Genomic DNA, 17,078 nt, shown 5'->3' on the forward strand with positions numbered 1-17,078 from the left:
CAGCCCGGCCCCGGCGGCCGGCGCGACCCTTGACCCCCGGCAAGGCCCCGGGTCCCGGAGGCGGCCCGGTCTTCGCCTGTCTGCGTGTTGGGGACCCGAGGTTTGGGGCGGACGATGGCCTTAAAGGAAAACGCACAGCGGGTTGCCCTTTGACCTGTTCACCCAGCCTTTAAGCTTGGGCCTTGAGTTTGGAGTCCTAAGCAGGACGCACCACCTACTTAGGAAAGAGCATGTTCTTTTCTTTTATATTTTTATTTATTTTAGTCATTTTTTTTTTGCCAGTCCTGGGGCTTGAACTCGCGGCCCGGGCGCTGCCCCCGAGCTGCTTTTGCTCAAAGCTCGACTTGAGCCACAGCGCCATTTGCAGCTTTTTCCGTGTATGTCGTACCGAGGAGTCGATTCCAGGGCTTCACGCATGCTGGGCAAGCACGCTACCACCGAGCCACAGCCCCACTCCCTTATTTTCAATTTTGAAATAATCACAGACAAGGTCTTGCGGGTCGCCCAGGCTGAGTCTGAACTCGTGGGGTCAAACCATCCGCCTGCCTGCCAGGCTTAGCTGCGACCTCAGACTTGGTGACCTCCAGCAGGCCTCCTGCATCATTCATATCAATCACTGTTGCCTTCCACCAAGAGTGTTTTCAGTTCTTTTTGTTTGAGAGACGTATATACCTTATATCCCTTCTACCTTATTCCTTACCTGTCCATATCTGGAGGAGAAAGAAATGTAGAACTAGCCAGTATGAGATTGGTCATCACGATTAAGGCTCTAGATATCTTGTGTATAATATTCAGACTGGTTTTACATGTGATTTTTTAAAAATCAGTATGTAATATGATGAAACCCTTTTAATACTCTGAATGTTTCTATTATGCAGCTAATTTTCCTGAGCAAGTAGTAGACAATCTCCCTGCTGATGTATCCACTGGCATTTATTATGGTTGGGCCAGTGTTGGAAGCGGTGATGTCCACAAAATGGTGGTGAGCATTGGATGGAACCCGTACTATAAGAATTTGAAAAAGTCCATGGTAAGAATTGTGTTTTGCTAACTAACCGCAGACAGGTTGATGATTTAGAGTCACAGGCTGCATTTAATGCACATAGAACTTTTCAGTACTAAGTACAAGATAGCTCAAATACTCAAATTCTCGGCAGCATGTTTGAAGAATGTGAGAGTGAAGTATTTCTGTACCAGTGTTGCATACCTGTAGTCCAGGACTTAGGAGGCTGGGGCAGGAGGAAATGAGTCCAGGCTGGTGCTAGGAAGCATTTCATTACTATTTGACCGGGGTATCTTTTTTTTTTTGTTGGTTGTGGGGCTTGAACTCTGGGCCTGAGTGCTGTCCCTCAGCTCTTCAGCTCAAGGGGAGCGCTCTACCACTTGAGCTACACAGCGCCACTTCTAGTTTTCTGGTTTTATTGGAGATAGGAGTCTCACCGTCTTACCTGCCCCGGGCTGGCTTTGAACCGCGATCCTCAGATCTCAGCCTCCTGAGTAGCTAGGATTACAGGCATGAGCCACCAGCGCCCGGCTTGACTGGGGCATCTTTTTCCATCCTTTTACTTTAAGCATGTTGGTGTCTTTACATCCAAAGTGAGTTGTCTGATAGGCAGCATATAATTAGATTATTGTTTTTTAAAATTCCATTTTACCCATCTCTGCTTCCCCACCCAAGCCTGGGCGCTGCCCCTGGGCTCTTTTGCTCAAGGCTAGTGCATTCTACCATCTTCATCCACAGTGCTACTTTCAGTTTTCTGGTGGTTAATTGGAGATAAGAGTTTGGGCTGGCTTTGAACCATGATCCTCAGATCTCAGCCTCCTGAGTAGCTAGGATTTCCAGTGTGAGCCTTCATCTCTGCCTTCTAGTAGGAGAATTTAATCCATTTATATTTAAACTAATTGCGGACAAGGAGGGATTTCTTTTTTTGTCTATTTACCTTCTTTTGGTGCTGGTCTTGGAGCTTGAACCTAGGGACTAGTAGACACTGTCCCTGAACTTCCTTGCTCAAGGCCAGCACTTATTATTACTACCACACCTCCACTTTTGACTTTTGGGTGGTAAATTGGAGGTAAAAATCTCAGGGATTTTCTTGCCTGGGTTGGCTTCCAACCATGGTCCTTAAATTTCAGCTTCCTAAGCAGCTAGAATTACAGATGTGAGCCACCAGTGCTCAGCTCTATTTGTCCTCTTTTGTCATTTCCTTTGTAACTTTATATTGTTAAATTTTGATCATGGGGCTTGAACTCAGGGCCTGGATACTATCCCTGAGCTTTTGCTCAAGGCTAATGTTTTACCATTTGAGCCACAGCTCTACTTTTTTTTTTTTTTTTATAGTTTAGTGGAGATCAAAGTCTACAGACTTTCCAGGGCTGGCTTTGAAGCTCCATCTTCAGATCTCAGCCTCCAGAGTAGTTAGTATTACAAGGTGAGATACCAGTGCTCTGCCCTTTTGTTTCACTTTTATATTTTTTATTTTATTTGTTTATTTTGTTGGTGATGGGGCCTGAACTCTGGGCCTGAGCCTGGGTGCCATCCCTGAGCTCTTCAGTTCAAGGTGAGCACTCTACCACTTAAGCTGTAGTACCACGTCTGGCCTTTTCTGCTTCTGTGGTGCTGAGGGATTGAACCCAGATCCTTATGCATGCAAGGCAAGTACTATACCACCGAGCCCCTTTCCCAGCCCTACATTTTTTTTTATAGTGACACATTTTTATTCTCATTCTTTTTTGTATATTTTCTTGTTACCTTTAACATCCTAATATTTTGTAAATATAATTTGAGTTCATACTAACTTCAGCAGTATTAAGAAATTAGAAAAAACATCTATAGATTGTGTGACAGACAAGTATTTTGGTGCATTTTAAAGTCACATAGATGAGAAAAAGTTGTTACAACCCACAGTTACAATAATACTTTCATAATTGCTTATTTATTTACACTAATTTACACTTTACTGATTGCTTTGTAAAGTACAGAATGGCTTACTACAGGGATAATGCCACTTGATGTGTGTATATTCTTTCTCAAGCTCCCTCCAAACCCGGTGGCTTTTTACCCAGGCCCAAATGCATGTTAAACACTGTACCACAGAGCTACCCACCCCCTCTGAGCCTCTCTGTAAAATCACCTTCAGGGTAGAGGGTTTCTTTGTATGTGTTCCGCTTTTTCTGCAGGATCCCTACAGCTTAAATATTTTATTTGTTGGATTTGGCTTAATCTTTTGTTAGCCCAAGTGAAATACAAAAACAGATTTGTAGCAATCTAAATTTTAACTTCCTTGCAAAGTTAATAAGACAGAAGTGTGTCACAGTTGGAAAACCACAGAACTAAGTGCTGATATAAGCAATAATAACCAAGCCATAATGACCTACAACTATTGAATATTTTCAGAAAAGGGAGGAGGGGCTAGCCCTTGAGCTATTCAGATAACAGGAATTCCTGTTGAGCCATTTAAGAAATGCACTAGAAATCCTGTGAAAATTAGGAGAACCTCCCACTGATAAGATGTTCATACATTTCAGAGCTCCACCCCTTTGGCTTTTTGCCAGAAATGAATAACTGAAGTGCTCATTCAAGTCTTTTGCCTTTATTAAAAATTTTCATTGTGATAGGATCTTGAAGTTCTTATCATAGCTTAAATTTAATTATTTTGTTGGGGCTATGTATTTAAATTTCTAGTGTGGGTTTATTTTTTAAAACTCATTGGTGGCTTTCCTTTTCCTTTTTTGTTTTTTTTTTTTCTCTCCAGTGCTGGGATTGAACCCAGGGTCCTAATCATACTAGATACATGCTCTACCACTAGGTCCCTGAGTCTTAACTTCAATAATGACCCAGCTCATTTTTCAGTAAGGATTGTTTTTTCCTAGCTACTCAGAGGCCAACATACCAAGGTTCGAGTCCAAAGACAGCAGAAATAAGACAGTCTTGGAGACTCCTCCAGTGAACCAGCAAAAACTCAGGCTGGAGGCGTTGCCAAGCGGCACAGCCACCAGGTGTGGACAATAAAGGGAAGGAAGAGTGTGAGGCTCTGAGTTCAAGCCTGGTAGTGGGAAAAAAAGTAAGAAATCTTTTTTTTTTTTTCTGGTCATGGGGCCTGAACTCTGGGCCTGGGCGCTGTCCCTCAGCTCTTCAGCTCAAGGCTAGCACTCTACCACTGTAACCACAGTGCCCCTTCTGGCTTTTTCTGCTTCTGTGGTGCTGAGGAATGGAACCCAGGGCCTGATGCATGCAACGCAAGCACTCTACCAGTGAGCCACCTTCCCAGCCCAAGAAATCTTTCTTAAGTGAAGGTCAAGAAGATACTTTTTCTGTTAAAAGCTGACTTGTGTCTTAAATGATCATTAATGACAGCACTAGGGACCCCACACGTGGATGTTGGGAGTCATTCTGCAACTGAGCCACCTTCCCAGCCCACCCAGAGTGATGTGGGAGTATAGTATGCGATAGGAGTCAGAGTGAACTTTTTTCTGAAAGGATCTGGCGTTGACCCAGCGCTGGCTGTTGACAGCACTGCCGTGTCACCTGAGCTTTCACAGGCATGTTGTCCGCTTGTCTGTCAGGGTGTCAGTTCCCACAGTGCCCTCTCAGGTCCTCAAATCGTTGTGTAAACTCTCTTGGATTTTTAAAAAGTTATTTTGTTGTTTATGTAGAGGTGATCTACAGACTGGCTACATTTGTATGAGTCAGGTACGAAGTACATTTCCTTTAGTCCAGTGCCATCAGTTCTCTCATTCTCTCCCTGCTCCCATCTCTATCTGCAAGTTGTATAGTTCACTTTCATCAATGTCCAGTATGTCCAGTTTGGTTTTTGATGTTTCTTGAGGGTACTTCTGGCCGTTCATGTCAGTTTTAGAATAGCTTGTCCGTTTCTGCCAGCTAGGATTTCGGTTTGGCTAACTTTGAATCATTCACTTGTTTTAGAGAGAGTAGATCAGTTTCGAGAAGATGGAATTGTTTTACTCATCCCTTCCTGTATCATAACTGACAATCCACTTTTCCCCATTTTTTGAGTAGACAGAAAATATGGAATGATAAGTTACTTCTGTCCCTCTGTAAGGGTATATGCATATTAGAGACTGTGTGCAAAGGGATTTCCCTCTAGATAGAGAACATAGAAAAGTGGGCCCCACCCATTACCCCCATCTTAAAAGATCACAAGCAGCCTCACATCTCTGCTCTCAGCACTCCAGAGGCAAGGCAAGGGGATCTTGAGTTCTAGGCCAGCCTGAGCAGATAGTGAGACCCTGTCTCAAAACACCAGGGACTGGCATGTGTAGCTTAGTGCTAGAGTGCCTCTGCTTCCTTGCGTTATGAAGTCCTGGGATTGGTCCCAGCACTGAAGGGGTAGGTGGGAATCAGAACACGGCAACAACCACCAAGAAAAATAGAAAGTTAGGAAAGGCAGTTTTATTTTTCTAAGAGAAAAGGCAAAACTTCCCATGATTTTAGTCCATATTTATTTCCTTCCTGTTTTTGATCTGGTTCCTATTTTTAAGTATACACAGTTCACTTAAGTCATCTCTGTTGTTTTAGTAGTTACTCTGAATGATTTAGCTGCACCTTTCTAGATTGGTACATGGATTAGATTTCCTCAAGTCAAGAGCTTCAAAATAAACCTTAGAATAGATGTTTCTAAATGTTTACACCTTTGCTGTTTCTGATCCCATCATCCTAGTCTAGCTGACTCTGTTCTGTCTTTGGTCAGCCTCGGAAGGGTTGGGTGTCCAGCCCTGCTTGCCTTAAGCTTAGATGATTTATCTGAGCTGGAGAAGTTACTAAGCAGTGAACCATATCCGAGTTTTGGTATAATCCATCCACTAACCCACTTAGGGCTGTATATAAGGTTAGGACAGAAATGATGGGAGAATTGGTCTTTAAAATTTTAGTGATTTTTTTTTTCATTTTAATTGATCCCCCATAAACTTGAAGATGTATTTTAAAATTTGTATTTATTATGGTCTCATGGTCATCTTCTCAACATTTTATTTTTAGGAAACCCATATCATGCATACTTTCAAAGAAGACTTCTATGGGGAAATCCTCAATGTGGCCATTGTTGGCTACCTCAGACCAGAAAAGAACTTTGATTCTTTAGGTGAGTTCTCAGGTTGACCTTCTGTTACTTATAGCTAGTGATAACGAGGGTGTGACACGATATTTGAGCAACTCATAGGCAACAAGTACTACTATTTTAAGTGTTCCATATGAGTTCTTTTTCTAGAACTATTATTGACGAATTCTTTTGCCCACTTCATAGAGGTGGAAATTGACACACACAAGTAATTTTCCCCACACCACTCTTAGTGTAGTTTTGTTTCTATATAACTGAGTACCTGGCTGGTAATTCATAAAGAACAGATGTTCACCCAGCTCTTGGTTCTGGAGCCTGGAATCCCAAGACCACGTGCTGGCGGCTGGCGTGCAGCTGGTGAGAGGCTCTTGCTGTTGAACAAGAGTGCTAGCAAGACTTAACTTTTGTAGCAGCCGCCCTCAGAGCCCCGCTACCTCCCCACAGCTCCCCTTCCACAGGTCGTCGACATGATTTTGAGCAGTTTTCAGTGTAGGAACTGCGCAGTAGTTACATGTAAGTGCTGGAGCCTAGAGTCCATCCCAGCCGGCTGGCTGCCTTTCTTAAGCAGGAAGTTAATGAGATTTTCAGAATGCCTCTAGTGGAAGGGGCAGTCACAGTGGACATTAGTTTTAGATGCTATCATGGTATCTGTTAGTACTTAATTATAGTTTCTTTCTGATGCTGGTGGCTCACTCCTGTAATCCTGCCTACTCAGGAGGCTGAGATCCGATGATAGCAGTACAAGGCCAGCCAGAAAACCAGAAGTGGCGCTGTGGCTGAAAGTGGTATAGTGCTAGCAGCCTTGAGCAAAAGAGCTCAGGGACAGCACCCAGGCCCTGAGCTTAAGCTACTCCCAGCAAAAATAAACAAACAAACAAATAAATAAATAGTTTCTTTTACAACTGTAATATCCAAAAAAAGAGATAGTAACTTCTTCTGTTGGGTATTTTCAGTATATGTTTGTGCCTATGCTTTTCTGTATGAAATTTCAAGATGAGGGATAGCCTTTCTGTACCGTTGACTTTTACTTATGTATGGAAAAAGGGAACAAACACTGGGCATGTGCCACCGTCAGAGTTAGGACTGGAGTCGCTGCAAACATAACAGCAGTTGCCTGCCATCTTAACCAGTGTGTTCTCTTTGCAGACTCTCTCATTGCAGCCATTCAAGGGGATATTGAAGAAGCCAAGCGGCTGCTGGAATCCCCAGAGCACTTGAAACTCAAAGATGACAATTTTTTCCAGGTCTCTAAAGGAAAGATTATGAATGGTCACTGATGAAAGGAAAAGAGTACCTTTTTTTGTTTCTTCTGTTCTCTAGTATTTCACTGGTCACAACTGTGCAGCCCCATCCTGGTTGTTTGAAAGTCAGACATTGTCCTATGGCCGTGAGTGAGTTCTGACAGTACATGAAGTTGCCCTGTTAATGTGTGCTTCAGTGCTGTCAAAAACCCACCAGACTGCAGTACTCAAAAAAAAAAAAAATCAAGATTTTTAAATGTGATGTTGATTAAAATGAATCACTAGAAGGATCCTAAGTGTCCTGTGATGGAGTAGAGCATATATACATAGGGGTAAACACAACAGGCTGCTAATTTGAGGTGAGAATTCCAGTTCTCATCATAGGATGCCAACCTGTACCTGTGTAGCCTGTGCTATTCCACAGAAGACTTGGAAATTGAAGCTTGATCATTTAAGCCTAGGGAGGAGGAGCATCCAGAATGTATTTTTGGTATTTGTGAGCGTTCGTGGTTATGACAGTCATGAAGAATTCTGTGCATGTTTTTCCTCTCTTCCCTTAGGAGGTGGTTCACTGTGCTGTGTATGAACCTCTGAGACCTGCCTCAGCCCTAAGCGGCCTAGTCTCCCTTTGCCTGCTGGGTTTTGGAAGACTCTTAAGATGAATGTTGTTTTGATTCTGCAGGTCTTGCTTTGATGTTACATAATATTTCTTTCTTCTCTTGCTGTTCGGTTCTGGGGATTGAGTCAGGACCTCAAGTGTGCTGCGCTACACATGCCCTCTTCTATACTCCGGGCTCTCTTCTTTTGAAGAAGTTAGTCCTCCTTTAACTTTTTTTTTTTTTTTTTTAACTTTGGTTCTTTTTCTTTCTAGAGGTGATGAACCTTTTTCTGGCCAAGGGCTATTTGGATGTTTATCACATTCCAGGCCATACAAAATTATTAATATAGGCAGACAGGCCGAAGCATACATGTCTGTCCCGACATGTACCAGTTGATCTGTGGGGCCTCATACAGCCCATGGGCAAATGAGCATTTGTTTTTCCCACTCAGACCACCCTGCAGGGTGTACACCTAAGAGACTGGATCTGTCCACCTGATTCTGGCCCATGTCAGTAAGAGCAGTGGCTAAGTGCCTATTTGTATTGGATTTTTAGAAAAAAGAAATCAGAGGGCTGGGATGTAGCTCAGTGGCAAAGTGCTTGCCTAGCAAGTGCAACGTCCTGGGTTCAATCCCCAGTACCAAAAAAGAAAAGACAAAAAAAAATACAGTTAAAAAGAAAAAAGAAATCAGTTTATCTTTATATGACTTTCTGATCTAAAGTAACGATAGCATTGATGAGTATGTACCAGTTTGTTAAAGAATAAAAAATGTTTTTTCCCCCCTGAGGAAACTATTTATTAACCAATTAAACTATGAAATAGTTGGAAGGTTGTTTTTAATGTGATTATATGTTTGGAGCCAATGAGGCTGTTAGAGTGGAGTCCGCTCCTTGTGGTTCAGTGGGAGGCTAAGAGCACTTACAGATAAAGTGACGTATTTTCACTTTTTGTTTTTTTATCCTACTGATCGTAAGTTCACTCAAATCCTTTCATTTAGAGTAGAAAAAATAGGAAGTTTGGGCTATTTAGGGAATTAAATTGCAGGTTGCTCTGTGCTGGTCAGGTCATTTTTCACCTAATGGAGATGTGTTGATGGGGAGGCAGGTGACAGGAGAGATTCGGGTATATAGAAGTTAGATCACTCTCTTGCAGTTATAGGAAGCAGGTAGAAAGTATATTAAAGCTTCTGTAACGGAGGGATGCATACATTTTATTCTTTTTTTTTTAAGAGGAATTTGAATTTAGGGAAAATGATGCAGTTTGTGGCCTTTTCATTTCTTTAATACACACATACTCACACACACACACACGTGCACTCATACACATAGATGGATGTGTATCTTTTGCCCCGTCTTCAGTGTAGGGAATGGTCTTACGAATGCCAGGCAGATCATCTGTGAGCTGCATCCAGCCCCAGCCCTAAACCTGTCATAACATTAGAAATCCTACTGGAAAACGAGCCTCCGTCACCAGAAGCTGTATGAAGTGTAAGCACACATTTGTGTGCGTTGAGTCGGAGTGGCCTTTGCTAACACTGTGGGGATGTTCTTTGTCCTGCCACCTTGCGTTTTCTTAGCCATCGCTTTTGCACATCGCATAGTGTGTTTAGGGGTCAGTTAATTGTCCATGTTCTCAAGAGATTTACATTGTGTCGATCTGTAGGAGTTCTAGTCTGACTAGTCTGAATGTTTTCAGGCCCTGAAATAAATGTTGTGATGAAGTTGTTTTTGTTTTGTGTCTCCTTATTTGCATCTTTCCCTTATCTGTTGAAGTTTCGGGTTTGCTAGCTGCTTGTTACCTGACATGTGTCGAGGGTCCTGGATGGCTGGTGTTTAGGTGGTAGCTGTCCAGGACTTGGCCTTGCTGAGCTGGGTTTTATGCCCCTAGCCAAAGCTCAATGCCTGAGGTTCATTTGGAGAACATTCATGGGGCATCAATATGCAAAAGTTCACTTCCCGAGCTTGAGAGTTCCTGTTATGTTTTGGATTAAGAGCCAGAAAAAGGTATTTAAGTTTACCTCCCTTGTAGAATACCCGCTTTGGAACTTTCATGACTGCCGCTGACCCCACAGGCGGTACTGGCTTCGAACTCATCTTCAGCTCAGAAGACTTAACCTGAAGTCAGGGACTGCCCTAATTGTATGGACTCTGCAGCAGGCATATTGCACATGAAGGCTCCATTACTAGGAAAATGCACGCTCCTGCCTGGGCAGATGAGCCTGCGAACGCATCCTCTCCCCTTGACGTTCACATTCTGTTTTTATTTTTTATTTGTTGGTCGTGGCGTCTGAACTCTGGGCCTGGGCGCTGTCCCTCAGCTCTTAAGCTCAAGGCTAGCGCTCTACCACTTGAGCCACAGCACCACTTCCAGCTTTTTTTCTTTTTGCTTATGTGGTGCTGAGGAATCGAACTTGCTAGCAAGCACTCTGCCACTAAGCCACCTTTCCAGCCCCACACATTCTGTTTTTATATCTATTCTGATTTATGCACAGAATAGTGGCGCCTCAAGTGCTTCTGGAAACGGACATATATCCTGAGAGAGTGACCACTTCCGGAGCGTAGGCGGGGTTTTGGGTCTGATTGCCGCTTGGATCCAGGTTAATAAGCACCAGCTCTTCCTGCTCCTAACCAAGTTACTCGTGGGAATTTCAGATTCATCCTCAAATCCCTGTAGGTATTCTGAACCCTCAAAATAGTTCCTAGGACTACCAGGGAGTCATTTTGCTTACAAATTTACTGAAGGTATTTTTATCTTTATTAAAGATTGCCTATCAAGTATTGTTACCAAATGAAATTATTTTTCAACTATTTCTCAAATCTCTCCCAAAGCCAAGAAATCCTGATATGAATATTCCGAGATTCCAAGTACATTTCAAAGCCAGACTTTTCCCTTGGCCTCTACTCTGAACATCGGCCTTGTTCTGTTATAGCACTTTTGAGTTATGGTTTTGACGGTTCAGAAAAGGCAGTGCTCCTGAGGGGGGAGTGGGGGGAGGGAGGGGGGGTTGGCATATGTCTGTTACCTTATCTGGCAAGAGGATCAAGAATTGGAGGTCAAGTCTGGATATGAAGGCACACACCATCCTAGATGCTCTGGATATGGACATAGGGTGGCAGTTTGAAGCCAGCCCCAGCAAAAATAGGTAAACACACTGTGGTAGCACATGCCTATAGGCCCAGGCCACCAGGTTCAGCTTTTGCAAGACATGGCAACTTCCCCTTTCCTTAACCCTTGGCTTCCTAACAAGAGTGAGCCCCTGGGATCAAGTCAGAATTGATGATCAGATTTCTACCAGATGAGCCGTATGTGTTGGTACATGCCTGTAATGTCAACTTGGGAGGCTGAGCTAAGAGGATTACCAGATTGAGGGTAGCTGGAAATACATAGACACCAAGAACCACTGGTAAAATCTTTCTTCCCTTAAGTTGTTTCCGGAATTTTGGCCACAACAACGCAGGAGTAACCAGTGCAGGTTATTGTCACCAGTGAATCTACAGAGTATTTAAAAATGGTTTTGCTTTGCAAAAGTCACTAAAGTTTAAGCTACTAAGCGTACACTTCCAAGTCAGGGCCACTGAGTAGGGCTGCACAGCCTCTATTAACGTTTTGTCGTTAAAGGGGAGCATGAAATGTTAGTACCATTTTCGATTATACAGCTGCAATGTGAGAGCTGGGAAAACCACACTTGTTTTTTTGGACAGTCCTGGGACTTGAACTCAGGGCCTGGGCACTGTCCCTGAGCTTCTTTTCGCTCAAGGCTAGAACTCTACCACTTTTGCCACACCACCACTTTGGGCTTTTTCTGTGTATGTGATACTGAGGAGCTGAATCCAGGGCCTCGTGCACACTAAGCAAGCGCTCTACCACTGAGCCACGTTCCATCCCTGCTTTATACATTTTAAAGAGCTCTTTTACCCACCTGGGACAGGAGTAGATGCAGAAGCTGATGCATTTTGCAAGCATTGCTCATTGATCTGAATATATTGGCACAGGTTAGCACCATGAACAGACTAGACTGGTCAGTGCCACTGGCAGTAACACACAAGACCTGCTCAGAAAGGCCACATGATCTGTTGAATGGACAGCTTCCACTATTGCTAATTTTTACACTGGGTTCCACAAAGTACACAGCCACTCCTAATGACATGTTAGTCTTCTGGGAAACCAAACCCAGATAAGGGCCTGAGAATACTGTTTGGTTCTGCCTGGCTGCCTGGGAAGAACAAGAGGTGAACCAAGAAAGCATATTGACATAGCAACATTCAGTTTACACCAGGACTGTCACGTGAGCTGTTGAGGAGACATAGCCTCACCAATGTCTGGAGTCGAGTCTGTGTCAACAGAAATCCACCAGTAAGGGCATGCAATTTATTTATTAGTAGGCAAATGTCTTTTACAAACTCTTTAAAAGCGAAAATGAAGCTGTAATTCCAGCCCTTGGAAGGTTGAGGCCAGCCTGGGCTGCATAGCAAGTCAAACAAGAAAGAAAACAAGTGAAAATCAATGCCTTGATTTTTGTAAGACAGATCATCCAGATGTTCTATAGCTTGCTACAGAGAAGTTACAAAGTCAATAACGGATTCTGGAGTTTGTCCAAAGGGACCATAGGAAGTAAAAATGCTGATCCTAGGCCAGGGAAGAGAGATGTTCTTGGAGCATCCTGGAGCGCCAGTCAGAAAGATTTTTCATGATCCTTCTCAGTCCGGGGATAAATATCACCAAGTCTAACACCAAACTCTCTGTCTGCCAGGTCACTTCCTGATTAGCAATTTGATTTGGTGTCTGTGTCCCTTTTTTCTAGTACCAGATCAATATCGAACACGGTTTAAGTCATCTTTATAAGTGAGAATGCAGGCCAAATAAAATCTTTCAACCACTCAACAACCCCGTTTACATAGCTCTGGTTTCCCTCTAAAGTCCAGTGGCCACTGCTTCCTGCAAGGTGTTGGCTTCCTGCTTGTAGAAGAGCACTGTGAGTTGCACGTTGTTCTTGCTGGGGCTCAGAAATAGAACCCAAAGTATAGCTTTACTGAAGGAAGCTGCATGCCTCAGAAGTAGCTCAAAGACTTCTGCTTCTCTGTCTCTCCCTTCCTTTTCTCTCCTGAAGCAAGTCATAGATATTAGAATTCCTCTTCCACAAGACAGGTCATAGAAACTTTTACTTCTTTCCCTCAAAGCCAGCCATAAAACTTATAATTATACTTAAATAATTCAACTTAGAATTAGATTCTACCTCCCTTTATCTGTATTTCTGCCTAGAAAATGGACATCAAGAAAATATGAGTAGGTGACACCTGTAATCCTAGCTACTCAGGAGGCTGAGATCTGAGGATTGGGGTTCTAAGCCAGTCCAGGCAGGAAAGTCCAGGAGACTCTTAATTCCAATGACCCACTAGAAAACTGGAAGTGGAGCTATAGGTTAAAGTGGTAGAGCATTAGCCTTGAGAGAAAGCTCAGGGACAGTGCCCAGTCAGAGTTCAAAGTCCCAAGACTGACTGAAAAAAAAATTCTGACTTACCTTTGACCTAGTCTAATGATTCTCTCTCCCTCCCTCCCTCCCCCTCTCACTTTCTCTCTCTTTCTCTCTGTATGTCTCTCTATATGTCTATAATCTATCTAATTTTATTTTCATCCACGAGACCTTTGGAAGTATGGGACACTCTACTACTGTTGAGCCAGACCTGTTTTGCTCAATCACATTTTCTTTCCCCTGGGTTTTTTGTTTGTTTTTGAGACCAGGTCTTCATATGTAGCTCAGACTGTCCATGAACTTCAGATCCTCTCGACTTTGAACTTGAGATCCTTTTGTCTTTTCCTCCAAGATTACAGACGTGTATGATAATGAATGTTGAATCTATCCATTAATCTACCTATCACCTATCTCTATCTATCGATCTATCTATCTATCTATCTATCTCTGTCTGTCTGTCTGTCATCATCTACTATCTATTTTTGCAGTACTGGGAATGAAACTCTAGGCATGTAACTCTAGAGCATACTAGCCAAATGCTCTACCCCTGAGCTGCATCTCAATTATATAATCCCATTTCTACATAGCTTCCACTGCTTCATTGATCCTCAATATAAAAATAAAGCTCTCCCTAGTTCTTTGGATCTTCATTCTGAAGGTTCATATGTCTCATCAAACATGGACTAACTAAATTTGTTTTAGGCTTTCCCTTTGTTAACCGGTCGCTGTTACAGTAGTGTGGGCTGTGCATCTTGGGCTGGCTGGGACTCTTTTCCTCCCACTGTGTCCTCAACCTAGTCACTTTGAGGAGGAAGGAGGCGGAGGCGGAGGAAGACATCCTCATGAGTTTTCATCTTTATAATCTTGACGGGTCCACTTTCTTTTCTGTTCTCAAGGTCCTTTTCAAATCCTGTATCCTAACGGTTTTATACACGGTAGAGGTGACAGGAAGTCATTGTCCTTCTCTAGAATTCTCAGTACACTCCTTGAAGATTGCTGGTGGTCAAACTTCTACATCTAGCTTCCTATAACTGGACAGGTGGGAAGCATGGATTCTCCCATGATTAGGTGATTGTGCTAATTAATTAGCTTTCCCAGCAGAAACAACTTAGATAGGAATATTAAGTGTTGGCCCATGATTTTGGAGGGTTCAGTTCATGGTTGCTCGGCCCATACAGTTAGGCAAAACATCATGACAATCGGAGTATGTGCTACAGGATCTTCTTCACCTCATAGCAGACAGGAAACAGAGAGAAAGGTTCCAGAAACAAGATAGGAACAAAAGCAGCACCCTATGACCAACTCTTCCAGGTGAGCCCCAGGACCTCCCCAGAATGATGTACTACCTAGAGGCTTAGTGCTTGGTTCTTGAATTTGTGTGGGATATTTTGTTCAAGCCATAACAGTGATCAAGAGGTAAATCACATTTCTATTAAGAAACTATTTTGGTGGATGGAGTTATGATCACTTCATGGATAGTGAAAAGTGTTTGTAGACTTCAAAATTCATCAGTGGTCAGACACTTAGTCAATGTGTTTGTTGGACTTTGGCCCCTTCATCCAAACTGTTAACCATTTGGGTAAAGAATAAACTTTGTTTTCTCCTGGTTTGGGGGTAAATCACTGTTAGGGTTTCTGGAAGAGCAGTCTCCTGTTTCTTGTTACTAAAAGCATCAGGTTAAAAAGATATCCAGCTAATAATCTACTTGCTTGAAACCACTCCTCAGATTGTATTTGCTTTACAGTGGAGGAAAGCTGAGAGGCTTTAGAGTGGGCATGTCTGGTTCCAGCTGAAGTTTATAGAGAAGGTTAAATCTGCTTTTCTCCTTTTTCCTGTAATCCTGCTTCACAAATCCTGTCAAAATAATTGGTTTACAGGAAGGAGACTATTGATAAACTAACCCAGCTACTAAAATGGTGTTTGGGAAGAAGTAAGGATTAAGTACTTACTGAAATCCAACCAGGCTTTTTTTAAATACATGCTCTTGTTAGCACCTGTGATGTTTCTCAGCAACCTTGGGAGGTCTGGAATGCAAGTTTCTCACACATAGAAGCAAACTGGAGAAGCACTCAATGATTTATATAAGGTTCCACCCTGGGAAGTTCAACCCAGGAAGCTTTTTTGTGGTGGTGGTGGTGGTGGTTTATTGAGGTTTGAACTCAAGGCCTTGTGCTTGCTAGGCTGGTGCTCTACCACTTGAGTTACATACAACTCCAGCTCTCATCCTGAGTTTTTAACTCCAAAACTCATAGTTTCATTAAGTCAAACCATTCCTCCTAAAAGTGAATACAGGGATGATGATGTCAATCATGGTATCATTTACCAAGTTTTTAAAAGTGAAGAAAGGGCTTCACACTTAGGAATGGTTTATGAGAAAACAGAATGAGATGGAATTATTATTTTTAATTTTTTTTGGTGTCAGTCCTGGGGCTTGAACTCTGGGCCTGGTCACTGTCCCTGAGCTTTCTCACTCAGGGTTAGAGCTCCACCACTTGAACCACAACTCCACTTTCAGCTTTTTGGTAGCTCATTGGAGACTAGAGTTTCATGGACTTTCAAATCTTGATCCTCAGATCTAAGCCTCTTGAGTAGCTAGGATTACAGATGTGAGCCAAATGGCCCAGAACCAAGGTCTATGGACATGAGTGAACTTTCCAAACATTTAGGATCCTTGGTGCCTTGGAAGATAAGAGCATAGAAGGAGGAGCTAATGTGGGGAAGGAAAGGGTCTGCTGAGGTTAATCTTTTTTGGGGGGCGGGGGTCCAGTCATGGAGTCTGAACTCTGGGGCTGGGCGCTGTCCCTCAGCTCTTCAGCTCAAGGCTAGCACTCTACCATTAGAGTCATAGCTCCACTTCTGGGTTTTTCTGCTTATGTGGTGCTGAGGAATCGAACCCAGGGCCTCATGCATGCAAGGCAAGTACTCTACCACTGAGCCACCTTCCCAGTCCCGGGTCTGCTGAGGTTACAGCTTAATACTTTTGCTTTGTCTCTATTAACTCCAAGGGGCCCAAGTTGGTCCAGGGGCTAGTGTCCTTTGTCCTGTCTAGTTGAAGCTGACCTGCAATTTCAAGTTCAAGTTCACAGGCCTCTCATTTTACCTACAATGAGACGGTCAAGCCAGGAACTTGCTTCCCCACACTATTGGATTTGGAAGATCCTATTATTCTCTTAAAACATTTTCCCCATGGTTCCCCAGAACCCCTGCATTTGTATCAATTTGCTTTTTCTAACAACCCTGACTCCATTTGTGTTCCAAAGGTTTGTTTTTTTCCCAAGAGTTATTGCAGTGTTTGCATTCTCTGTCACGTCCTGGTGATTTGTATATCTATCTATCTGTCTTTTACATCAGTATTAAGCTCTTTGGAGACAGACAATATGGCTTGCTTATCTTTGTTTTCTATGTTTTAGCTCGCAATCATCCACATAGGTTTTTATTTCAGAGAATACTCTCAAAATGGTAGTGAACTTTTATATCTTGCTTAAAACGATATGTAACTATTATAGAATATTTGCATAGCCTTTGTAAACTTGCTTTTGAAGTGTTGTTGTTTTAAGTCATAAACAAAAACATCTTTCATTCTAAAAATTTCCAATGTGAAATTGGTGAATTCAAATAGAACAAATACTTGGAAGACTCTTGGTTCATTTTGCTTTAGTTGAACCAGTCACCAAAGAGTTTTATTGGCTATGG

The 17,078-nt window shown here is 42.8% G+C and overlaps 1 protein-coding gene across 1 annotated transcript in view; it reads left to right on the forward strand.

Moving 5' to 3' along the window:
- The window catches only part of Rfk (riboflavin kinase), an 8,435-nt gene extending 877 nt beyond the window's left edge, over positions 1-7,558 (forward strand). Inside the window, exons 2-5 of the mRNA XM_013018391.1 lie at positions 635-782; positions 879-1,030; positions 5,996-6,098; positions 7,221-7,558. Of these exons, the coding sequence (XP_012873845.1) occupies positions 635-782; positions 879-1,030; positions 5,996-6,098; positions 7,221-7,351 (534 nt within the window). The 3' untranslated portion in view covers positions 7,352-7,558. The remainder of the gene's footprint in view (positions 1-634; positions 783-878; positions 1,031-5,995; positions 6,099-7,220) is intronic.
- Positions 7,559-17,078: the final 9,520 nt, after the last annotated feature.

Source organism: Dipodomys ordii, unplaced genomic scaffold (assembly GCF_000151885.1).
Source record: "Dipodomys ordii isolate 6190 unplaced genomic scaffold, Dord_2.0 Scaffold40, whole genome shotgun sequence".
Lineage (NCBI taxonomy): Eukaryota > Metazoa > Chordata > Mammalia > Rodentia > Heteromyidae > Dipodomys > Dipodomys ordii.